At 36.6% G+C, this 25,482-nt stretch overlaps 2 protein-coding genes and 1 long non-coding RNA gene across 7 annotated transcripts in view; 2 read left to right on the top strand and 1 right to left on the bottom strand.

Moving 5' to 3' along the window:
* CARS1 (cysteinyl-tRNA synthetase 1) overlaps positions 1 to 13,307 on the top strand; it is a 47,497-nt gene extending 34,190 nt beyond the window's left edge. For both annotated transcript variants that reach the window (XM_014069704.2, XM_014069703.2), the window contains 8 exons: positions 5,303 to 5,492; positions 6,227 to 6,295; positions 8,196 to 8,277; positions 9,837 to 9,917; positions 10,067 to 10,134; positions 11,065 to 11,124; positions 11,803 to 11,886; positions 12,207 to 13,307. In XM_014069704.2, the coding sequence (XP_013925179.2) occupies positions 5,303 to 5,492; positions 6,227 to 6,295; positions 8,196 to 8,277; positions 9,837 to 9,917; positions 10,067 to 10,134; positions 11,065 to 11,124; positions 11,803 to 11,886; positions 12,207 to 12,341 (769 nt within the window). In that variant the 3' untranslated portion in view covers positions 12,342 to 13,307. The remainder of the gene's footprint in view (positions 1 to 5,302; positions 5,493 to 6,226; positions 6,296 to 8,195; positions 8,278 to 9,836; positions 9,918 to 10,066; positions 10,135 to 11,064; positions 11,125 to 11,802; positions 11,887 to 12,206) is intronic.
* LOC148049580 (uncharacterized) lies at positions 5,486 to 19,029 on the bottom strand. The gene is made up of 3 exons (XR_015696814.1): positions 18,943 to 19,029; positions 13,446 to 13,544; positions 5,486 to 5,995 (listed from the first exon to the last, which is right to left on the bottom strand). It is a non-coding gene; the product is annotated as an uncharacterized LOC148049580 (long non-coding RNA).
* Positions 17,186 to 25,482, top strand: part of NAP1L4 (nucleosome assembly protein 1 like 4) — a 40,218-nt gene continuing 31,921 nt past the window's right edge. For 2 of the 4 annotated variants that reach the window (XM_014069697.2, XM_014069699.2), the window contains exons 1-2: positions 19,201 to 19,330; positions 23,369 to 23,402. In XM_014069697.2, the coding sequence (XP_013925172.1) occupies positions 23,389 to 23,402 (14 nt within the window). In that variant the 5' untranslated portion in view covers positions 19,201 to 19,330; positions 23,369 to 23,388. Of the gene's footprint in view, positions 17,210 to 19,199; positions 19,331 to 23,368; positions 23,403 to 25,482 lie in introns of those variants that run through there. The other 2 variants (XM_087716929.1, XM_014069698.2) reach the window with 2 other exon arrangements.

The following is a 25,482-nucleotide window of genomic DNA, read 5'->3' as shown; positions in this document are numbered from 1 at the left end:
TACTACCGTAAAATCTGTAAGTAGGAAAAAGAACTAATGCCCCTTTCAAGAGAGCTGTTTTTCCTGATAAAGTAAACTGGTTATGACCTTTAGATTTAAACATTATTTTTCATCTTCTAGCCCATTCTTTCCTTGATTTGATAAAAATTAAAAGAAACAAGGGAAGGCCATCCAAGGAAGTGGGAGAAGAGCCTAGATCGGAGATCTCATACATGCAGCCAACTGGCCACAATCATCCAGATCATTTTCTGGAGACTGCAGTTTTCAACACTTCGTGTTTGCTGAGGTCATCATGGTCCACCAAGGTCCGATGGCTGAATGCTGCACAGATTTACAAGCTGAGCCACAGGAAGCATTACAGAGAGAAGAGTGATGGGCAGCATGGTAGTTTATCCTGGCTGACTCTTAGCACGAGCAGAGCCCGATTGGATAGGTTGTGCACTTGTGTTCCAACCTAGGCTTCATCAAATCGCTAAACAGATTCCTTGTCTTCCCCTCCCCCCCCCAAAACCCCTCTTTTTCTTTGGCTAATGTGAATTCCTGGCATTCACATCCAGCAAAGTCCCGGCAAACAGTCTTTCAGTTCTTGGATAGTTACCCGGCTGATAGCTTCCAGACGCAACGCTGTATAAGGAAATACTTGGCAAGGAGTCTCTCAGATGAGCAAATCTTCCCACTAATAATATGAATTAATTGTCTCCTGCAAACATCACTCCCCTTTCGCTCCTATTTATTCCCTATGGGAGAGGCCATTCAACGTCCCCTTGTGCTTTTACTCCCAAGTCGACCTCTGTTCCTTAATTGTTCCCTTCTACTGACAGCTCTGCGCATGCGCACATCAAGAACAGGCTCCAGCTGTTCAGCCCCACTTATCTCTGACTCCAAAGGTAGCTGATAATTGTCAGATGGCCCTGGCCCCATCTCTGCCTCCAATGCAGAGCACTCATCAGAACCTTCCCCAGACTCCAGGACTGGCCCATGTTCCTCCCCAACTTCCTCACGGTCCAAGTCTACCGCCAGCTCTGCTGGTCGATGGCAGGCCACAACAACCTGATGCCCCAGAGCCCTTTCATACCTACAGGGCCACTCTGGGAATTGTTGCCCACCCTGATGCTCCAGACTGAAACGGCTTCTAAGATAGTGTCAAGCTCTCTGGACACGGGCAGTGGAGAAGCGCACAGCTTCACTTGGAGGGGTCAGGAAGCAGAGGCAAAGGCTGTCCAGGGAAAGGCATGGAGAGGCAGATTTGGCTACTCTGCCATGAGGATCCCTCTGCCAGGCAAGGAATATAAAAAAGCAAGAACTCAAGCAAGATCTTTCTGCTGCTAGACACAGATGGAGAAGAGAATAGGAAAAAAGTAAAAATAGCAGTAGCACTTTGATTTATATACTGCTTCATAGTGCTTTACAGCCCTCTCTAAACAGTTTACAGAGTCAGCCTATTGCCCCCAACAAACTGCGTCCTCATTTTACCCACCTCAGAAGGATGAAAGGCCGAGTCAACCTTGAGCCGATGAGAATCAAAATGAGGGCCCAGAATGGGGGGGGGAAATGAAAAAGGCCTATTAAAAATAAAGCACTGAAATGACATATTACAACAGCGCATGTAACTGCCATACCTAACCAATGAATAAAGATGGTCCTTGTTTAACAACCACCAGTTCAGCAACTGTTCAAACTTATGATGGTGCTGAATGAATCGTAGTTATGACCAATCCTTGAGTTTCAGCTGCTGCAGTGTCCTTCTTTCCCCGCTGGTTCACAACGTGGGCGCTGATTATTATGTTGCACATGATTGCAATTTCTGATGTTCCCTGCTGGCTTTCCACAAGCCAAGTCAATGGAGAAGCATATAGGAAGTCGCAATCACACTAGATCCTCACTTAACGACCTGAATGGTCTTTGCTTAAAGACAGCAACCAAGACTGCTGGAACTACCAATGCTACGTAGCACAGTCACATGACATTGCTCATGATAACTGTTTTGTTTAACCGCGGCAAGTCCACTCTGAATTACTTTCATAACCTGAGAATTACTTGTATAGCATTCTTGACTCATAAACCAAATTACAGAAACTTCTGAAAGGCAGCCATACAACCTAACATTATCTAGCACTAAGCCATTATTTGTTCTGGCATGCTGGAATATTGTCTGAATTGTACATTTGAGATTGATCTTAATTCTGGTAGATAAAAGCAGGCTGGCTTTAAATACTAGGTTTTGAAACTGGCTAGTCACTATTGACCATATAGATTAGATCAGGGGTCCCCAACCCCTGCTCCATGGACTGGTCTGTGGCATGCCAGAAACCGGACCACCAAACAAGTAAATCCCCATCCATGGGATGCAGGCAGTATGCAAAAGCAGCCCCTCTGGTCTGGGGAAAACCTTCTCTCCATGGAACCTGTTCTTGGTGCCCAAAAGGTTGGGGGCCTCTGGATTAGATTAGTCAAAGTTTTCTGGGTTTGGATGATATAGCAGTTGGGTTAATCAAAAACAGGAGAAGAAGCCTTCTGTCTTATCAGAGCATTGAAAAAGAAGACGTTTACAAATCTGGAGAACAAGACTATGATTGTTCCTATCATGTTTGTAAACCATGATTATTGTATCCAAACACAATGAAGCGTTTCTGAACAAAAATGTTTCAATCGGCATTGTGCAATCATACTTCAGATAGTTTATCTGATAAAGAATGAATGCCTCTTAAGAATGTGTGCGTTCAACTCTGGAGGCCAAAACAAGTTTAATATCTTTGTGACGGATATAAAAAAAAATACAGCTTGGAAGCCAGCCAAGTGTGGAACAGAGTTCCAGGAATCCAAGGTGAGACTTCGATGCACTTTGCTCTTCAGGGGGCTAAAATAACTATAAATTGTTATATAAAACTGTTTCACCTGCATAGCAAAAACTGCTGTCAAAGTCAGTTTGGGGATTCAGCATCTGAATTACTTTTAGCATTGGTTTTGTGCCTCTAGCAGATTGTGGCAAATGGCCAAAGGTTGTAATTTTCACCATGCTTGTGTGGGGGAAAGCCACTATTCTGCTTTTACAGCAGAACCTAAAACAACTAATCACCGCCAAAGAATTCATTCTGAAAGAAAGGAAAAAGGAAGTTTGTTGTGGGTCACTGAGTGCTGAGAGTACCCAGATGATAGCAAGGCTAATTTTTGCCCAGCTGAAAAAAAAGTGAGGCATGTGAATGAGTGGATCTTCTACCTGATTTTGGATGCTGCTGGTCTAGGGCAGGGCCTCAAACTCAAATTGATACAAAGGCTGCACGAGGCCTAGTTTGCTCACCTGAGGTTCGTCATACTGAAATCTTACAGGTTTCTCTGCCCACCTAGCTGTTAGCATTTTTGATTAACCTGAATAATATTTGGTTTTGTGACTGGATTGATATGCACTATTTTAAGATCATGACTGGAATGACATAATTTAGGAAACAAATTAGCATAGCTCAAATGTTGCTTTTTTCTCCTTTCTTTTCACCCTCCTTGCTTAGAGAGATATTTCTGCAGTGGTGCAGTGGTGAGAATGCAGTACTGCAGGCTACTTCTGCTGCCTACCAGCTGCCTGTAGTTCAGCAGTTTGATTTTCCTGTTCTACCCCAAATTTATACTTTAGAATTCTTCACAAATCTGTTTGTGCCACCTCTCCTCCAAATAATTCCTTGAAGAAACCAAAGTAGATACTCGGTATTTCAATTACAAGGGTATGGATTGATATTTCTAGCTGCTGCTAAAAGGGTTTTATCCTTTCATGTAAGCATAAGTGGAGGAGATCCAAATAAAGTAAAAGTGTTATTTTGCACAAATCTTCAGTCATGTTTTAGTTTTACAATAGACTAACAATATTCTAAAAGTAACATTCTGATAAAACTATACATCACTAATAAAAATTAGTATTATAAGGCATGGTAACTATACTATAATGCATTTCCATATAATAATTCTAGCTGGGGAATCTTTTCCCTCCTGAGGATCCTAGTAAAACAACACAAGCTCTGTCTTACTATTCATGGAATCCACAGCTCTGGCTGCTGCCTTCAAGGGCCTCTCATTCTGTGGAACTGGAATACCAAACGTTACACCCACTAGGAGTACGTAGGAATGCAAAGTGCATTTTCAAGGGAAAAAGCAGAGTTTGAGGGGAGTTCTGATTGTCCCTTAAAAATTATTCTTTCACCCCAAAGGGGGAAAAAAGTCTGAAGAGATTGTTTCAGTGATGTTCCAGTATCACTAGCCATGCCCCATGCAACCTCCAAGCCAGAAGATTTGTTCATAACTGCATTATATCACTTTGGCTTACTCAATATCTTATAGAAACGTTGTATTTAAGTCTGAAACTTTCAAGCTTGCTGCAGAACAGCTGCAAATGATTTGCCTAACCTAATGTATCTAAGATCTAAACATAATTGGGTATGTATGATAGGATTCTCAATGTCAGCCCTCTGGACTCTTTCTCTCTCTCTCTCTCTCTCTTCCCCTCCCCTCCCCCCTTTAAAAATACCTTAAAGTCACTGTTGACTTTTGGCGACCACTCCCTGGAGGTTTTTTGGCAACATTTTATGGAAATGGTTTGCCATTGCCTCCTTCCTCGGGCTGAGAGTGACCGACCCAAGATCACCCCGCTGCTTTGTGTCCCCTGGTTTCTATCCAGATGTCTTAAGCACGGCACCAGACTGACTATCTTTGACCCTAACAAGCAAATACTGAGAACCACAAAGTGCTGCTGGAGAAGATAAAGGCCTGTCTAGCCAGGCTTCCAGTTTTTTCAGTAGCCAATTAGATATCTATGAGGATCTCATATTTAAGGAGGTCATGAGTGTAATAATTTCCTCCATGTTATTTCATAAAAGTAGTATTGAATGCTGTCTTTGATTCTAAAGGCAGAATGTAGATATTATATAATTTATTGTTCTTTCAAGTAATCTAGGTTGATAATAATCAGCATAATATAAGGTTAGCTGATCCTACACTTAAGATATGCATTTGAAGAAATATTTTTGTTTGTTAAGCAAATCTTCCATTTATTTGTATTGGATTAGTCTAAGTACTAGGTATGAGAAAATAAGATAATTTCCTTTCTGTAAATTATCTCCATTCACACATAATTCTACATGTGTGTAACATTCAATATTTGCCAATTGAATACATATTCATCCAGTTGAGGCAATACATATTCATCCAGTTGAGAGAAATTCTTTTAGATTAAGCTGATTTTTCTTCAATTAGTACCAAAATCTTTTCATTCAAATGGTTTAAGGGTGAATTTTTTGTCTTGATTTCTTTTCTTGCCTAGTTTTTATGATAAGAAAGAAGCTGTCCATGAAGCATTGTGTGATAACATTGATACGCGTACCGTCTTGGAAGAGCTGCGATCATTGGTCAGTCAATGTAATTCCTACATTGCAGCAAAGAAAACTGCCCGACAGAAGCCAAATAGAACATTGCTAGAAAACATAAGCATTTATCTTACCCACATATTCAAGGTATGGGATTTTGAAGAAAGCTTTCAAATTTGGCCATGTATTGTTTATTAAGGATGTCTGTTAGTGGCTAGTTTTTTATGATTTGGATTAGAACTTTTAATTTTATTTGATTAGATTTAATTGGCAATTACTTATATGAAATGAAATATGAGGTTTGAGGTTTGAATGACTAAAAAAGTCTGCTTTTTAGAAATGAATAAATGCTTTAAGGTTCATTAGTAATGCTTGCTTGCTTGCTTACTTCCATACTTACTTATTTACAAAATATTTTATGAAGTTGTAACCAAAAACTGACTTGGAGCAGTCTAGATTTTATTAATTCAGTGATAAGGTTAAATACATAAGTAATTAATGTATTAATCTTGACAATCATCAGGCAATACTATTTCAGGAGCAATTAGAATTTGCATCATGCCCAAAAGTGCTATAGAACAATTTCTTGGAGAAGTTCCTGCTGGAGAAAGGATATCCAGTCCTCTGCAGGTGGTTTTCTTGGGAAAAGTCTATAGAGGAGAGAAGAAATAGATAAAGATAATGCCATCTCACTGTACCAAATAGTTGATAGCTATCTATATGAATTTATGTTATTGTTCCACTGTATGTGTGGAATATGAAACCAGGTATGCTAACTCAAATTGCATTGAGTTTTTGATTGAAAATTCTAACAGTTAAAAACTACCTGCTAGTAAGTGTGAATCTATATGTTCAGGTTTGTATATATTTCTTTTGCATAGATCTTTGGTGCAATAGAAAGTGAGGAGGGAATTGGTTTCCCAGTTGGAAGAAATGGTCATGCATTAAATGTAAGTGGAAAGCATATTTTGCTAATTTTATAGCTATTTATGGTTTTTAAAGATTAGACTAGATGTTGAAGCAAGCTTTCAAGAAACATAGCCATGGTGGTGGTAGTAGTAATAGTAGGAATGAGTGAGCACATTCATAGTAATAATAGAAAATAAATCAGATATAATGGTAGAATGTGAAGATCACCATATTTTGTTCTAGGTTAAGATTGGCAGAATATGTTCTCTAACTTACTCAGGAAGATGATGTATTCTGTTTAAAAGACTTAGCATTTTGTTAAAGCCACAGTGCTTTTTACTAGTTACACTTCATTCCACATTTTAGGTAGCAATTAAGCAGCCTATGACCCATTGGCTCATTGTTTCAGGAATGTTTTCTTACCAGATTCCTCAATGCCTTCAACAATGGCAGTGTTTCTAACATTCTGCCTTTAACTGGAAAAGTTGGGATACTTTCAGAGATTTCTGCCTTGAGAATAGTCCATGTTGAACTATATAGCAGTCAAACTGACAGGAAATATTTTATAACACTTTATATTATGTCATAAAATGTTAAATACAATTTGGTAAATTTCAATTCCATGGAAAGTATGGATCCTAGATTTTGGAGGCATTCTATAAGCCCATTTGTAGTATCTGGGTTCTCAAATTGTTGCCCTATAATGCACCATTTCGCCCAGTTAAAGCTTATACTCAGACAAACCTATGAGTTTTAGCAGTACATAGAGAAATAATTTGATCATAGTATATGAATTAACCCTAAAAAAAGGCAGATGGTTGCAGAAAATGGCACAAGCAAAAAAAAAAAATAATCAAATTGTACAAATTGAAATTCCTGGGTATGTGCTACAATAAGACCAATGTAAACCTATTGTAACCTGTATATAATTATCACAGAATAAATTAGTGAATATCAAAATGGTATTTGTCAATTCATGGCAGTATGACTATCTTTTGTTCATCAATGTAACATCCGACTGATACTGGTATTGTGAATAGTGGGATCATGAGAAAGCTTCTTTTGTTCATATAAGAGCCTTGTTCAAATAAACAATTTTATTTCAAGTGTTTAGACACAAGAGACCTGCATTAGTTTAGCCAGAATATGGCAATAATGCAAATGCTTTGTTTAGATACACTAGGGGAGCATTCTCACATCAGAAAGAGGTATCCAGCTTTCTCCATTTCCAACAATCACAGCATATCAGATGTTATCAACAGATAAGACCCATTGCTTGAAATGAGGGAGGGGCACAGTGGGTTTCTTCTTTTGGACCGTGCTGTCACATATATTTTGTCTTTTCCAAAACAAATAATATAATTTTTAAAAGGTATCTGGTCTTCTATCATGCCTGAGTGAGTTGGATTATGTTGTCTATCTGTGCAACAGATAGTCCTTGATTTACAATCATTCATTTAGTGACCCTTTGAACTTACAACGGCACTGAAAAAGTGACTTGTGACAGTTTTCCAAAATTACAACCATTGCAGCATTCCTGTAGTCAAATGATCAAAATTCAGATACTTGGCAGATTCATATTTATGATGTTGCAGTGTCCTGCGGTGTCATGTGATCACGTTTGCTCTTTTCTGACAAAGCCAATGGGGAAATCACTAACTTAACAACTGCAGTGATTCACTTAACAACTGTGGCAAAAGTCGTAAAATGAGGTAAAACTCACTTAACTGTCCTGCTTAGCAACAGAAATTTTGGTCTCAATTGTGGTCGTTAAGTCGAGGACTATCTATGTAAAAGTCAGGTATGATAAGAGCTCCTTTGCTTCATTCATTCACCTCATTCAGGTAATGGTTTTAGAAATCTACCTAGTTTGGAAGAAAATGGGTAAAAGTCATTTAGGAACGAAATGGTATTTAAAGTGCCTTTTTTTTTATGCTACAGCTTGAATCTACAGTAATGCCGTATCTTCATGTTTTATCTGAGTTCAGAGAAGGGGTAAGGCAAATTGCCAGGGAAAAAAAAGGTGAGATTTTTCTGGTTATAAATAGGCATCTATACAAATTGTATGCCACTCTTACAAAAGGGAATCCTTTCTTTGTTTCCACATACAACTAACAATTCAGTCCCTTGTGCAAAATGTGCAAATAGACAAGAGCCCTTTCAGTCACAAGGTGGGCATGTTTTGGAAATGACACTCTGCATTTACATTCAGGCTTACTTATTTTGGTTTGCTCTTAGAAATAACTCTCTACTTTTATTGCACGGTGATGCGTTTACTAATGACTGCATGAAATTTTATTATTTTAAAGCATAATTATGAAGAAGAAAAAAAGGAAATGTTTTCTCACTCCCTGGCTGTAATTGTTTGGGTTGCCCAGATTCTATAGCCTGCTGCATAAAGTATATTTTTATAGCTGAGACAATATCAAGGCAAAGAATCTTAACTAACATGCCATTACATGTCATAATATGACCCCTTTCCTTCTCCTGCTTCTAGGCATTGTAGAGCTTAATAATGTACATGTGGAAACCTCATTTTGAGATCATTAGTGTTGTAACAGAGATTCATGCACTGCTGATCTCTTTTGTGTTTAGTCCTAAAGAGTTTAGGATATTATACGATATGTAAATAAAACATTATTCATTGAACAAAAACAGCAGAAACTGGGAACTTTGAGAGTATAGTGGCTGTTCTTAGCAAATACTATTTTTGGTTTTTGAATGTTTAGTTGGTAATTGAGATGAAAATCCCTCAAATAAATTATAATATCAGGACATTGAGAAGCATTTAAAGGAAAAAAACAATTCTTGTTGCAAAGTATCAGTATGATATGGTTTGAGATAAGGAACTTCAATTCACCTATTAGCTCCTGAAACTTTGCTTCTTTGAACAAAAGCAGTTCCAATTATGTATTTTTAAGAGTATATGAAGTTTTATTGTGGTTTATTTGATATAATTTTAAACATATTTACTAGTTAAGAATTGAGAGAATTTAAGTGGAAGAAAATCTACTTAAACTGTAATTTTAATCCATTTCACTGGAATAATGAAAGTTTATGCAGGGGGAGGCAAGTTGTATAATTGTAGGGATGTTCCCAAATGAAGTCAGTTCTGACTCTTGAAATGCAGGATTACCGGTAAGTATGATTCTTGGCTGAGATATGAGAAAATGCTGCACAGAGCTAAAAAACCTGCAAAAACTAATATATATATATATATATATATATATATATATATATATATATATATATATATATATATATATATATATATATATATATATATATATATATATATATATATATATATATATATATATATATATATATATATATATATATATATATATATATAATGAGGCATCTCCTGTAAAGTTTCAGTCATTCCATTTCTCAGATTGCATAGTATACATTGTTTCCTCAAATGCTTATTCCTTTAAAATAAACACAGAAAAAATTAGCAAGATCATATCATGAAGAAAACCTACTGAAATGTTAAGAAAAGATCTTTACTTTGATGTATATCCAGCTGACCAGAGAAAATATTTTACTTAAATTTCAACATTTTCATTGTTCTTGTAGTATTTGAAGTTCTGCAGCTTTGCGATTCACTTCGAGATGATATCCTTCCAGAGCATGGAGTTCGGTTTGAAGATCATGAAGGTAAAGAACTGCCTGACCGCTGTCTTGGCTTCTCTTTTGAGTTGCTAATACGAGGAATCTAATTTGATTCCTCATAGTGTATATGGATGACACTGTAGTAATAACATATGTAAAAGCATTTACAAGATTTTTTTTTAATTTTCTCCTAGGACTTCCAACTGTGGTCAAGCTGGTAGACAGAGACACTTTACTAAAAGAAAGAGAAGAAAAGGAAAAGGTTCTACATTTTATTCTTCAAATTATTTTTATATACATTTAATTTAGAATAATGCATTACTTATGCATGAGCTAGCAACAGAAATGTAGTCAGGTGTCTCGGTACTAGTTTCCGAGTACAAATTTTACTAGGGATTTGGGAGCTAATCCAAACATGCTATTTGCTAGAACAAGAAAATTCCCCCTTAATCTACATTTTACATCATAAGGGTTATTCCCTCATAATTTCATCCCCATTTCATTCCTTGTGTGTTGTTACTATAATTGAGTTCATCCAACTTGTAGCTGATTGTCCTTTTTTTCCTTCCACCATTGCCAGCATTATAGACTTCTCCAGAAAACTACGTCCATGTGATATTCTCACCAAGTGTCCAATTCCAATCCATTTTAATTCATTGATCTCTAAAATGGCAATGTGCAGTCAACTAATTTAATATTTTTATTGAGTTTTCTCATGCTTATGCTTCTTCCAGTTCATGTTCCCCTGTAATTCAATCTTTGCCATTTCAAATTTGCTTTTTCTCCATGACAAGACATAACACCATTGGTACTCCAAAAGATGCTCAACATTTCCTCTGCCATATATTGTCATGTTACTTGAGGGGCCTACTATCCACAAATATATTATCAGTCACTTTTTCTTGGAAAAACATGGGACTGCTTTACCACTGCCCTCTCCTATGTGAGGCGATGTTTTTGCTGTTGTCATTAGAGTGATCATTCACCTCCAACATCTTCCTATATCATCATTGCTACTCCAGTATAGATGTTTGTTTTGATTGAGCAGATAGATTGATCTTCATGAATATACCCTCTGCTGTAATAATGCAGGAATAATCAGACTTGAAGGATAGGGAATATATGCATACAGTACAATGATTTTAATACTGTTTTTAAAATTGTAATCATTCATTCTTATGATTTCGCCTAGATTGAAGAAGAAAAAAAGAAGAAAAAAGAAGAAGCAGCTAAGAAGAAACAAGAGCAAGAGGTAAATAACCTATATCAGGAACTGAATAGTAGGCAGTGATATCAGAGTCACTACAGACTTTGAAGATAATTTTGTTTTCAATGTTCAAGTCATTCTACAGTGTAAAGAGTTTTGTGCTTTCACATAGCATACTTGTGATATTAACATGAACATCTATTTCTATCTTAAGTTTTTGACGTGTTGATCAAAGTTTATTTTTAGCCAAAGGTTGGGTATGTTTGTTACAATATGAGCAACAAAAAATGTGGCAATATGTACCATTGTACTCCTATTTACCACCACAATTAGGATCAGAATTTCCATCGCTAAGTGATACAGATATTAAGTGAGGCACACCTAATTTTATGAACTTTTTTTGCCTCAGTCATTAAGCAAATCATCACAGTTGTTAAAAAATAACATAGTTGTTACATAAATCTGGTTTCCCCATTGATTTTGCTTGTCGGAAGCCCATAGGAATGGTGCAAATGGCAATCATGTGACCCCAAGACATTGCAAGTATCATGCCATTAAATATATGCTGTGCCAAGTACCCAAATTTTCAACATGTGATCACAGGGACATTGTGGCGGCCGTAAACACAAAGACTAGTCATATGTTAATTTTTTCAATACCATTGTAATCTTGAACGGTCTTTAGAATTGTTATAATTCAAGGACTGTTATCTTTATTTTACAGGCAGCAAAAATTGCGAAAATGAAAGTTCCACCTGGAGAGATGTTTAAATCTGAGCACGACAAGTATTCCAAATTTGATGAAAATGTAAGTGTACTGTAACTTTTTTTTAAAAAACCCACAAACATTTGATTCAGGAATGAGGGGAAAACCTCATGGTAAAATGCTGTAATAAGAATGATATAATAATCCTTGTGATTATTTGAAATATTTAAAGTGCTTAACAAATGTAATTCGTTATAAACATTATAATGCAGCAATTTTGTAAGATAACAGCACCAATATTATCCATATGTCAAGAGTGACCAAAAGTGACTTGTTCAAGGCCAACCCCATGATCATTTCATTCATATAAGTATTTGAAACTGAACCTCTTCACTCATTTACATTGATTTAATATTTTTTAGGGGCTTCCAACCCATGACATGGAAGGGAAAGAACTCAGCAAAGGACAGATGAAGAAATTAAAGAAAATGTATGAAGCACAAGAAAAACTGTACAAGGAATTTCTTCAAATGAATCAAAATGGAGTTGCAAACTGAAAATAAAATTTGGACAGTATTTTTCCTAAAGAAATGCAAAAGTTGGGTAACATCAGTGGAAGTAACAAGTTGTTTCTGTGTGTGCCATACTGTGCTGACATATATAATCTAGTTGCATATATCAATAAAACTTTTGTTACAATAATAAAATCCATGTAACATTTATGCAATACAATCAAGAATAACTTAAGAACCAACAAAACCTAATTTAGTTTTATCTGAATATTCACTTTTTCTGAACTAATTTGTGAATTAGAACACACTCAGATGGAGAAAATGTCTATAAAAAGTTTTACCTTTAGGAAAACATGCACAAAATATATGTGCTAGAAAAAGATAACTGCATTATATTAGGAAACATACTGAAAACATTGTGTTATTAAATTGTGCAGGACTTTTCAGGTAGGCTTGTTTTGTAAAGGAAAACTGATAATGACTGGTATTAATTTAATTTAAAATTAGAAAAGAGAGAAACTGAGTCAATGTATAAAACAAATTCATCTTTCCCTAGAATGAAATAATTATTTCCCCAATGAATGACATGATCAGTTGAACAATATTGTTTAGTGCGATATCTGATTTCATGTATTTTTTTTTCAAAAATAGGTACCAGTTTATTTTCTGTAACTCACTCCAAAACTGTAACAATCTGCACATCTTTTTGCAGATTAATAGATTAATAAAATAAGTCATTAAGTAGAAACCAAGAGTGCTAAAGAGCCAGTTGCAAGGAATTGAAACATTATTGCAAAAACTGTTTTTTTAAACAGACTCAGAAGCATAGATCCATTTTTTTTCCTGTAATTATAGCATTTGTACATAATTTTCAGATTGTTGTTATAACCTACGGCTAACCCAGAATATATTCCCACCCAACTCTACCAAATGTTAAGGTTGTTTTGGTCCTATTGGAATTACTTTATAACTCAATAAAATTTCACAGATCACTGATTTTTACAAAGTCAACATTTCAACAAAATCTACATTTATTCTGGAAAAGTTCCACCTGATTTGCTGCCTGTCCATTAGTATTCTCCAATATTAAATTAGGGTGATTTAAATACTTTGCAACAATAACAAATGCACAGAAAATGGCATTTTTACCTTGGGTGCCAATTGTTTAGTCATTCATGCATAGTCACTTCCCATTTGGATTACTGCAATGTGCTTTATATGGGGCTGCCCTTGAAGACCTCTCAGAAGCTATAAATCATCCAGAACACAGCCAGGTCAGATAAGGTAGGCACACTTCAGGTTCCTTCCCTGAAACCTTGCCACCCATTGGGACCCTGGAAGCATTCCTTTTCCATGATTGCCCATACCTAATGGAATGCTATTCCCCCCCCCCCCCGATGATTCACTAGGCCCCCACACTTTTCGTCTTTCAGAAGGCCATCAAGACCTGCCTTTTTACCCAGGCAATGAAAATATTTAGAGTTGGATATGAAGCATTCCAAGAGGATGATTGACTTGCCAATTTTGTTTTGATTTTGTGGTTTCAGATTTTATGATTTTATACTTCTTGGTTTTGTTGTTTGTTACTCAGGGTTGTGTTTAAACATGTACAACTTTTAACTAAGAAAAATGCCTGATAGCTTATTGCTGTGTTTAATACATCATAGCAAACCTATAAATTTAGTCTTTGTGGTATGCTATAAAAGGGCCTGATATTTCTTCAGAGGAGGATATACTGTTTTTGGGGAAAACCAATGTACAGTATAATGAAAAGCAAAAGAACAAACCAAAAGGAATTAAATATCTTCAAATGTATAAACTTCACCTCTAACCCGAAAATGGACCATATTGCACAGAATCAAATCATATCATATACAGCAGATTATTTTAGATATTTCTCCTTCAGCAACCATTTCAGAGAAACAATCATCTCCAAGAATAGATTTTGTGGAATTCTATTGTGTCATTACATATCACAAAATTTTGAAACAGAATCTAATTGTAAAATGTAAAATGCTTAAACTTTTGATCTGAATATGTGAAAAATCACCCAAACCAGCTTACAATAACCTACAATTTCCGTACTTACAAAAAGAGTTCCATGTATTAAAAGAACAGTTGTTCAGTAGGTATATGTGTTCAGCTGTGCTCAGTAGGTTCAGCTCTACTGCTTGTTCCTAAATAACTAACAACCCAGTGCTTTCTGCTGACATTTATGTTCTGCACTGCAAGCCTCTGAACATGTCAACCTCAGTTCACCTTTCCCCTCCAGGGACTCATAAATGCCATCTCCTTTATTTAATGGGGCAATGTTTATTGTTTGTTGAGAAGATATGAAAATCTACATTCTCTTCAGAGACGATCAGATAAAACGTGTATATTAGTAAATACAGGTGTTTTTAAAAACAAGATATTTTTATTTATTTTCCTTAACATATTCCACAATGCTGAGTCTCTTGGCAGCTTCTAATACATTGCAATGTGAATGAAGTATCACATTATTTTTTGGCGGCAAAGACTTTAACCTTTGCCGCCAAAAAATAATACGATCCTTCATTCACATTATATCATCTTTAATCCTTAGCCTTTGCTCTTCAAAACATACTAGAAAGAAAAAGCCTAGATATAAATACAAATGCATTAATATTCTCATGAGCAAAAAATACCCCACAGTACTCAATATTATCTTATTTGAGTTGCAGTAAATTTGCTATAGGCATGCTGTGCAATTCTGAAATTCTTATCTTTGGGGTGGGAAAAAATAACTATTGTTTCAGACATAAGTTGTGATTTAAAGCTTAATATGTTGTCTTATTTTTAAAATACCATTGTTTTTGAGACCATTGATGCAGTACGTTTTTTAAAAATGTAGCCAGCTAGAATATGCCAAGCCACTGTCATTCCAGACCGGGGGTTTCAAACTGGCAGCCCATGGGCTGCATGCATCACACGTAAGTCACACCCACTCCAGCTCCGTGAAGGGAAAAACACCACAATACATAACGTGAGAGCAATGTGATGTGATGAGAGTGTGACATCCAGACCATGATCAGATCTGTTTTGAAATGAAAATAGCTTGAGTTGAGTCTCAATGATAACTGAAATACACTAGATTGAAGTGGACCATTTTTGAGATTGTGTTGTCTTTTCATGGCTGGCTTACACAATATTTTGAACCTAAATTAATATTGGATAGATTTGCAGAACTAAGCAAAACTGCATTACCTAGTTGGTCATTCAATGTATGATGCATATATAGCCTGTGTTTCAGGTTCCTAAATCCAAAAAACTGCAAGAAACGCATTCCTGGGCTTCTGGCTCTTTCAAATAGAGTTGCAAATTAGATATCGGTTTAGCAGCCTAAAGTATCTAATGGCAAAACCCTAGATGGACTTTTTAATGTTAAAATGCCTAAGGAGATTGTCTGCTCTATTCTCCCCACATATAATAATCTATGTCAGGAGAAACCTTCAGCCATTCTGTCTCTATTACAGATTCTTTTTTCTGTATCAATTGATCTGGCCAAGCTGCTTTAAATTGACCAATACTTTCAGGTCAATGAAAATAGTACTATTTATTGCGTCCAATTTTGGCTTGATAGCTTATATATGTCTACATAAAAGTCATCAATTGGCTATCAGAGTACCATGTACATGAGTGTGTCTTTAGTGTCAGGCAATGTAAAATGTTGCTGTTTAAAGTTTTAGAAATAAATTGCCTGAAACATGATGTTCTGAAAAATAATTAAGGAACTCCTTAATAGAAAGTTTGGAGCAAAAAATTAAGTACTTCAGTTTATTCAGTATTTGTTTACTTGGCTGAATCAGGAGGAAATAATCTTTGCTGAGGTCCCTATAAATCAAGTATGGCCTTGGGATATGGTAGCGAATAAATTCTTGTCATAAATAACTAAATCCCATTCTTGAATAAATACATCTATGGTTTTCCATAACAATGAAGGCCACCAGTATCTTTCCTATAGAATCTTCTCCTAGGGTGATCTCCTAGGCATATGTCTACTCTGAAATGCAGTTAAATACCACATCTAAGGCAAGCATTTTTAATTATTAGTATTCAATTTAGTTTATGGAACTATTTTTTTGGCTATTTTTTTAAAATATTGTGTGAAATTGTTTCTGCTTTGAGACTCTTGGGAACCTCTTTTAAGGGGAAAGGGGCCTCCAGTTCAATAAATGCATAAATCTTTCTAAGGCAGGACTGTCAAAATCACTGGCCGCAGGCCGGATGTGTCACATGCTGGCCATGCCCATGCCCAGTTTAGCGAAGGGGGAAAAGACACGATACATCACATGATGACACCGTGATGACATGAGTTTGACATCCCTGTTCTAAGGTATAAACAACGTCCATGTACCAGTTAATTTATTCAGTTCCCCATGTTTTGATAGCATAGGTAAGTAATCTACCATTGGTGTTGAACTTGAAGAATTAGTATGCAGCAGCCCGGTAAGACATGGAGGAAAAGAGACAGATCCTTTATAGAGAATGGAGCTAGTTGAGAAATCAACATCAGGTATCATTAAAATGAAAGGGAAAACGTTCTGAATATCTAAATTTATCCATTATTCAATAACACTAAGGAAGTGAATATTTCCTGTGAATTGGGGATCACTTTGGAATTTTATTTTAATGCAAAATTGGATTTCCCTCCCATATGTCTTTCTCACATCTCTTTATAGAGTCTTCCTAAATCTTCTGCTTGCAACATATATGGGTATGATTATTTCCAGTCAGGATCTGCTTTGTGACATCAGCAGCCATAGTAATGTTCATTTCTGACTATGTCACAGAGCTGCATGCCTTATGAAGAAGCAAGCCAGCACATCTCAAGCTGCTATACATCATTGCCCTGTTTCATAAATACAAAACAACAATGCATGTGGACCATACAGGTGAGCTAAAAACAATTTGGAGGATTTTTACTTTTTAAAAATTGTGTGCTTTCTAAACTCTGGTTTGTAGGCTGGTAAAACAGGGATTGAACACATTAAATACTAGGGATGCTTCTGCATTGTTGTGGGGGTTGTTTTTACTTTAGGCAAATTATATGTTTATAGACAGGAACCCATGCAGGCATAACAGAGTTGGTTTTCTCCTTTTTTCTACAGCATGTGCAAAAATGCTGCAACGACTGCTGTGTAAACTGGGAGTCCTATTCATGTTTATCACTTTCTCCAACTTCCTATTCTATAGCAGAGAAAAGCAAGAAATTTGTTTCTGAGGGAAAATATGATATCTCCGAAGTGATCTGCCATTGCTTCCTTCATGGGGCTGAGAAAGAATGACTAGCCCAAAGTCACCCCTGCTGCTGACTTTGTGCCTAAGGCAGGACTAAAACTCACAGCCTCCTCGGAGATTTCTAGCCTGATACCTTAATTACTACACCAAACTGACTCTCCTGAGAGTGTTTACCCCCGAGTGAATGCACACAGAGTTGCGGCTTAGACCTTAATTTGGGAAAGAAGGCCATTCTTTTCCTAAACAAAAATAGCACAATACCACACTAGAAATCTAAAGTGACAGCTTCAGCTTCATTTATGGTATAATTGGTGATAAAGAGGGCTGTGAAAATATCTACAGACCCCTTACATCCTGGACATAAATTGTTTCAACTTCTACCCTTCAAAACGATGCTATAGGACACTGCACACCAGAACAACTAGACACAAGGACAGTTTTTCCCTGCATTCCATCACTCTGCTTAACAACTAATTCCCACATCAAAAATTTACTAAGACTGTATTACTATTATTCTTCTCTTCCTTCCTAGTATCTATCTCTCCCCACTTACGACTATAACCATGTTGCTTGTATCTTTCAATTTATATTGTTTGTATTTGTTTCTTAGTACAATTTGAGAGCTTATTAGTAACCTGGACTATCACTAGGTGTTCTATCTTTTTATTCTTGAGGAATGTATTTTATCCTCCTTATGTACACTGAGAGCATATGCACCAAAGACAAATTCCTTGTGTGTCCAATCACGCTTGGCCAATAAAGAGCTCTCTATTTCCCTTCATTCAGGAAAAAGAATACAGCAATACCCTTTCCGTCCTCCGTTTATGAAAACGCTGGCCACTCAAATCTGTTTTAACAATTACTTTTCCCCCTGTTGGAATGGACACCGTATATTTTATCGATCTGTGATGTTTCTATGAAATAAGACTTTGCCAGCTTGGTATTTCCCTTATAATCAGCACCTTCTTCAGCCAACCCGTCTAGATCTGGAGAGCGCTCAGACCGGTGACTTGGCTATTATTTTGTTTGGTAGCGCTCTGAAAGGAAAGGCGGGACCTCTGTCACGGCAGCTATAAACAAGCTATAGCATATAAACAAGGCGGCTTCTTCTTCCCAATAATAGGCGTTTCCAATGGGTCCTTCGGAAGAGACCGGGAGCAGTTGCCCCCCTCCCCCCTCCGACACGGTGCTTGACGTTATCTATTTAATACTCCTGTAGTGGTAGGATGTTTCTGGCTAACTTTTGAGGTGCGGATGCTCAATCACAAATAACCCTCCCCCCCACAAAAAACCCCCCACAAAAGTTCTCGGCTGAGCTTCCGAGCGACAAAACCTCCCTTTCGCAAAGACACGGCTCACGTCCGGTGCTTTTAAAAAGACGCTGTACCTTTAACTAAACACCGCGCGGGTTGAGCGCGCGCTTCCCTCTCCCGCCTGAGCAGCCGCGCTCTCACGCTTTTTGCGCGAGCCCATGTTACCCCACTAGCCTCTCCGCTTCTCCCTCGCCTCCCTCCCTGCCTCCCTCCCACTTTCCCGACGCAGCAATTGGCTAATCCGCTGTCTGCCGGAAAGTCAACATGTCCCGCGTGTGGAGCGGCGACCGCTGCTAACCTTGCACCAATCGAGGTGGCTTTTACTGCGGAGGGAGGGGTGCCTCGTCGTTAGCCAATGGGAGGCGGTCTTATTCGGGGCGGCGCAGCCCTGAGAGAGTCTGTGAGAGGATCCGCCTGGCTTGCTGGTGTTTCGGGCGTGAGGAGACGCGGAGGCCGGACCAGGTGAGAGAGTGAGGGAGACTGCAGGAAGAAGAGTAGGGGCAGGGCTGTATGGGCGGCGGCCTTTAATTTTTCCTTTGCTAAAGCTAAAGCGGCAGGTAGTCAGGGTGGCCGGCTGGAGGAGGAGGGGAAGGCGATAACGACGACGGCCGGTGGGAGGGAGGCTGGCCGGTCGCTCATCCCGTCACCCCCCCGTGCGTGTGCCAAGCCCGGCTACTAAATGGTGGAGCGGGTGGAGGCAGTCCGGTCCTACTCTGGGCACCATTTTAAAGGAGCGGTCGTGGGGTCCATTCCAGACCGGAGAAGCGGAGAAGACGGGAAGTCTCACTCTCGCCCAGGTTGCCACATGCGGGTGGGAGGAGAGAGGCTTGGTTTCCACTTCTTAGGGCGGTCCCTTTTCCTTTGGTCTACGCTTCCTGCTCTACCGTTTCTCGGCCATGTGTTTGGTGCTTTCTTGCTCAGCTGGGTAGGCCACCTGGCTTTAAATATTGTGGTCGAAGATTTATGCGGAGAAATACAAGCCCGGGAATTGCCTTTAAATTAATAATGTCTTCTACCTGTGACGAATGTTTTTTCCCCTTGAAAATATACGCCAGGTTTTTTTCCAGACATAGGTCCTTTAATACTTAACCTGCGATGATTTTCCTCCCGGTTTTTTTCCTTTTTCCTTCCTCCGATCTTGAAAACACACACTCGCTTTGTTTCCTGTAGATGTATAGCTCTGAGCTCCCTAACGGAAGACATAATTTTCTACAGTAGTTTAACATCATGATGTGAGCCTTTGGTAAAAGCTGCACATTTTGTAAGCTTGGCTAATTTGCTTCTACTTGCCTCAAGTTTGAAAGGAACCAGTGAAAGAAAAATGTAAGACGTTCGCTCAAGATAATAAAATGGCATAAAAGTAATTCATCTGTGTGGGGGAAATCTTACATAAAATTAAATGTGTAATTTAAAAAACAATATTGAAAGTCATACAAACTGAAATTCTCTAATGCAGCAATAACTGATTATAACTTTGATACTACTTTATTTTGTTTGACATGTTGACATACAGTACATTCCTAGGAACACCAACTTCCCATTAATACCTTTAAGTCTGTTCCTGTTTTGTGCTGTACAAGTAGTCCATGTTTAGTTATTCTAATTGGACCAGCATCAAAGTTTTAAGCCAAGTCTTCACGAAGTGAAACTTCAACTATGCTTATGATTTTTCTTCAGCTTTGCTTTACTTTATAGCTCTGCGATGGTCATAAATGCAAGGATTGGTCATGAAATTATTTTTTCATCACAGTCATAGCCATGAACGCAAACTGAACAAGAACTCATGTATCAAATTTCTCTGCCTTGTTTTTGGAAGCATAGTAATGAAAATTTAATGTGCACTTGATTATTACTATTTTGATTCAAAATGAAAGCTCCATAGAATTTTAAGGGAATACAGGTACTCCTTGACTTACAGCAGTTCATTTAGTTACAGTTCAAAGTTACAACGACACTGAAAAAAGTAACTTACGGTCATTTTTCACACAACAATTGCAGCATCCCCATGGTCACCTGATCAAAATTCAGAGGCTTGACAATTGACTCATATTTATGACAGTTGCAGTGTCCCAGGGTGATGTCATTTTTTGGCAGTATTCTGACAGTCAATGGGAAGACCTGATTCACTTAATCGTGTTACTAACTTAATGTGCAGTAATTCACTTAACTATGGCAAGATAAGTCATCAAATGAGGCAAAACTCACTTAAATATTTCATTTAGCAACAAATTTTCGGCTCAATTATTGTAAGTCAAAGACTACCTATATATGTATAATGCATAATTGAACTATGGAATACAGTACCACAAAATGTGATGACTTTAAAAGAATCTTGGAAAAACATATGACAAATAGGACTCTTCGTCTTGAAAACATATCTCCCAGCTGGGAGTAGCATGCATCCAATACTAACGTCAGGAAAACAGTGATAAGAGATAGGTATATCTTATTCTCCTGCTTGTGAGCATCCCAGAAACATCTAGTTGGATACTAAGCGGTAAAAAAAATAATGGCATAAAATAGACTTGGCAGTATGCAAATCCTGATATTTAGGTGTAGTTATAACAAGTATTTCATTGTACTGCCACACTTCCAAAATATAGAAACGCTGGCTGAAATTCTGAATACCAACTCAAATAGATGGTATAAATGCATATGATAATCTATACAAGCATATTTAATAATGAAATATTTTTAGGATACCTTAACACTCTAGATTAATTTTGCTGTATTTAAAATTATTTTAAACTTGATAGGACTTTCATCATAGTAAATTTGAAGAGTATTGTATTGGGCTTTTGTAACAAGAGGGGAAAATATTACTTATATAGACTATACAGTGGTGTCAATCACCTTCCAAATGGTATCTGACAGTACAGTATTGTAGGTTCCTCCTCTAAAGCTGCTTAGGAGTGTTAAGGAGTCCTTAGAGAACGTTTTAGTGGCAGACAAACAGACCAAATGGAAGTCAGCGTAACTTTTCAATGCAGTCTTTGTAGACAAAAGCTGAAAGAAAATGTCATAATATCTGCTTTGAGATAAAATGATTAATTTTGAGGGTAGTACTTCAGCAAGAGTTGAATGTTTTCTTCCTTTAAAATTGGTCACATGACCGTTGAAAGCCTTAATTCAAGTAATCCTCTGGTTTAAAACCCCAATCCTAACGCCTAAAACTAATTGAAATGATTCAGGATCTGTTGTGAACTGGAAGAATTTTGTAATGGTTGGGTAATGGAGTTCAATACTGTAAAAAATTATAGCACTTACGTACACGAAGTGAAACTTGTCTCTTTGCAAAGAATGATGTACCTACAATGAAAAAAGATTTGAGATTCTTAGTTTATAATTGTTAATAGAATGTTAGAAAGATTACATATTAATATGTATTAATATGTAATACATATTATTTTATTTACATTTCATATTTCCTATAATCACTCATCTTTCTCAGAGAGACTCTGTACAGTAATCATTGAATATGAATAGTATTTTAGAATACTTCATAATTTTATATTTAAACATTTCATAGTAAGATTGTATTTCAGTAGCTTTCAGTAAAGTGCTATTTGGGATAAGGTTGCTTTAGTTTTATTTTAATTAAGATGTAATTCTGAGCTACATTTTGTAATACAATTCTGATTACATTGTCAGACATGGATTTTTTTTAATGTTTGTGGTCAATAGTATATTCTGGCATCCAGTTGGGTACTCTTTATTGTTCTAAATAATTAATATTTATATTTATTACCCATGTTTAATTAAAAATAGATGCTCATATTTGCATTGTAATTTCCTTTGATACAGATATACTCTTTATTAAAATAGGGAATATAAAAATACTGTGCTGAGCCATTATGTAGATTGGTTGGTTTGTAATGTACAATAATTAAATCTCCTTTTGTACATAGGCAAGTTCCTTAAAATCATTTCTGAGTAGATTCACAATATTAAAAAAAAGTTAAATCTTCAAGCTGAACTCAACTGCTAATAACATCAGTACAGAAATGATTTGGCACTGACTTTTTCCAGGATTTTTTTTGGGGGGGGGGGAGGACTTTCTAATATAGTCTACAATCCTGGTATTTCTTGTGGGGGGTGTCTAGCTTAACATTGTCAATCTGTCATTTAGTTGGATCCTAATATTAATGTTGGCTTGGGAGAGCTAGGACTTTTTCAAGTCCTCTGAGTTTTGATACCATTTCATATTTGGATCCTGGCATATTCTTCCTATTCAATGGAAATTATTTGCATGAAAGTGAGGGGTCTAGGTGTTTTTTGTCTATTCCCCTTATGCTTCTGAAGGGGTATTATAGACATTTGAGTAGTCCACTGAAAGTTTATATTAGGCTACATGCTTGGAAAAATTGGTGAAAATAATTTCTGATTGACATTCTCTAACAAAATCTCTGCTACTAAAATGGATTGCATTGATAATGCATAATTTTTTTTATTTGACTTCCTACATATTTTATATTTTAAACTATATGCATTGTGTTACAGGTGGATAAAAGATCTTACAGATGGCAGAAAACAGGTAAGCTCTTGAACATCTGTTTCAAAAACTCATGTATAAGGAAATGGTTTTCTTATGGAAAATATATTGGAAAATGTAATGAAATATGATAAAATATTAATTGTCAAAGGATTTTTAATGTAGTTCAGTATTGCTTTTACAGCTTGTCTGCCTCTGAATCTTTTTAGTGGTGTTGTTTTTCACTTAGATTATTCTTATATTGGGGACATGTGCTGAAGCATTTGCTTAATTGTAGTATGCATTAGAATAGTACTGTCTCATACTTAATACATGACTTCGACTATACTTGCCAAGAAGATGGGCCACAACTATTTTTAGACCATTTACTGCTGTCTTATTACCTTCCAATCATTGAGTGGTGTTTAATTTCTTTTAATAGAATTACAAAGAATGTTGATTTTTTTTATATCTTTGCTAAACTTTTCAAAGATAAAATCCATTGTAGCAGATCAGTTTCTGGGGATCTAAAGCATCATCTGCTCTCAGTTGATGTAATAAAGTCCTTCTGATTAAGAGAAGCAAACCTGTTTATACAACTATTGGCTGTTAGCGATAAAGTCCCTTTATTAGCTATAATGGCTGGCCATATCTATTTGAGAAAAAAATCATCCTGGCCTATTTGAAAATCTTTCCTAATAAAAGAAATAAAATAAATTGTGGGTGTTCAATTTCAGAATCGCTGGGAAACAATAGGTTAGCTTATTTTACTTTTTTGCCTTGGGACTAAGTTGACATTGAAATAGCCTTGATTATACTGACTGGCATATTGGGATTATTTGTAGAGATGGGTAGTATTTACAGTATTAGGTATCTTTCAATGATTGAGGAGATGATTTCAATTCAACATTTGTATTGTCTTCCAAAACATTTCATATTTTTTATCTATGAAGCTATTGGGCCATATTATCTGGGAATTTGAAATGAAGCTAAGCTTCTTATTTAGGTCACTAGAGGCTAAGGAAGTGCTAATCCAAGGCATAAATTCAGTAATAGTCTGAAGACCTAATGAACTGAAGCTTAATCAAGACAAGATGAGAATTCTGTTAGACTCAATGTTGAAAATGCTTTTCAACAAGTTCAGGTGCAACTGTACATATCTTAAAGAAAAATTTCAAATGTGGATTCTAATTGCATCCATATTTGTTTGTTTGTATCCCACCTTTATAACCCAAGGCAATGAACATATCCAACACATCTTGCTCCTCCTAATTTTCCCATAAAAACTCTGTGAGGAGGGTTGGCATGAGACTGAGTGACTGGTCCAAAGTCACCCAGTTAGTTTTCATGACTTAAGATGAGACGAACTCAGTTTGTTGCTTTCTAGCCTGATGTCTTAACCATTAATCAATTAATCATTGGTGTGCCAGGTTTCTCTTGGAGAAGATAGTTAGCCATGTTTATAATAGTTTTTCAGCTTCTTTTGTTATATGTGATATTGCTTAAAGTCCTACAGTGATGGGTTTTATAATATCCTTGTTTTGGTTCTGCCTTGCCAATCTAGAAAGAGCTTTAATACTATAGTACTGTTTCTTTGAGCCCAGTTCAAATAGCTTAATCTTTGAAAATTATAATTGCTTGGTACTGAAGTATTTAAATAAATGCTTTCTATCATTCCAACTTGGCTTTGCTGTAAGGTTATTTGATGATGTTTATCTTCAGCTTCTAGCTCAACAGAGTTGAAAATTATAACACTAAGGGAGAGGAATGTCCTTTCCTTGGGAGTGTGACCACCAATAATTACTATATTTTGGCAGTCTTTTTTAACTTTAGCATTTTGAAACATGTTTTTCTAAAGTGTTTTAAAATATTTTCTAAATATACTTTTTATTTTGTGGTTTTGTGAATATATGTGGGCATTCAAACTCCTAATCACTGATAGAAAGCAAATCTTGTTGCTGTAGAAAATTGCCAGAGCATATCAAGTAGTCATAAGGTGGTTTACAAGTTTATATTTTCTAGTAGTGGTCTGTTTACTCTCTGTTCATTGAATTTGTGCCAGCTATTAAATTGCATAATTTAAATATTTGCCTACTTTTAAAATTAGAAATAATGATATATTACCGGTGGAAGCTTATTTTGT

The sequence above is a fragment of the Thamnophis sirtalis genome, unplaced genomic scaffold (assembly GCF_051295495.1).
Source record: "Thamnophis sirtalis isolate CommonGarterSnake01/CBP01778 unplaced genomic scaffold, rThaSir2_p1.2 scaffold_1, whole genome shotgun sequence".
NCBI lineage: Eukaryota > Metazoa > Chordata > Lepidosauria > Squamata > Natricidae > Thamnophis > Thamnophis sirtalis.
This window is presented reverse-complemented; position numbering and strand designations above follow the sequence as displayed.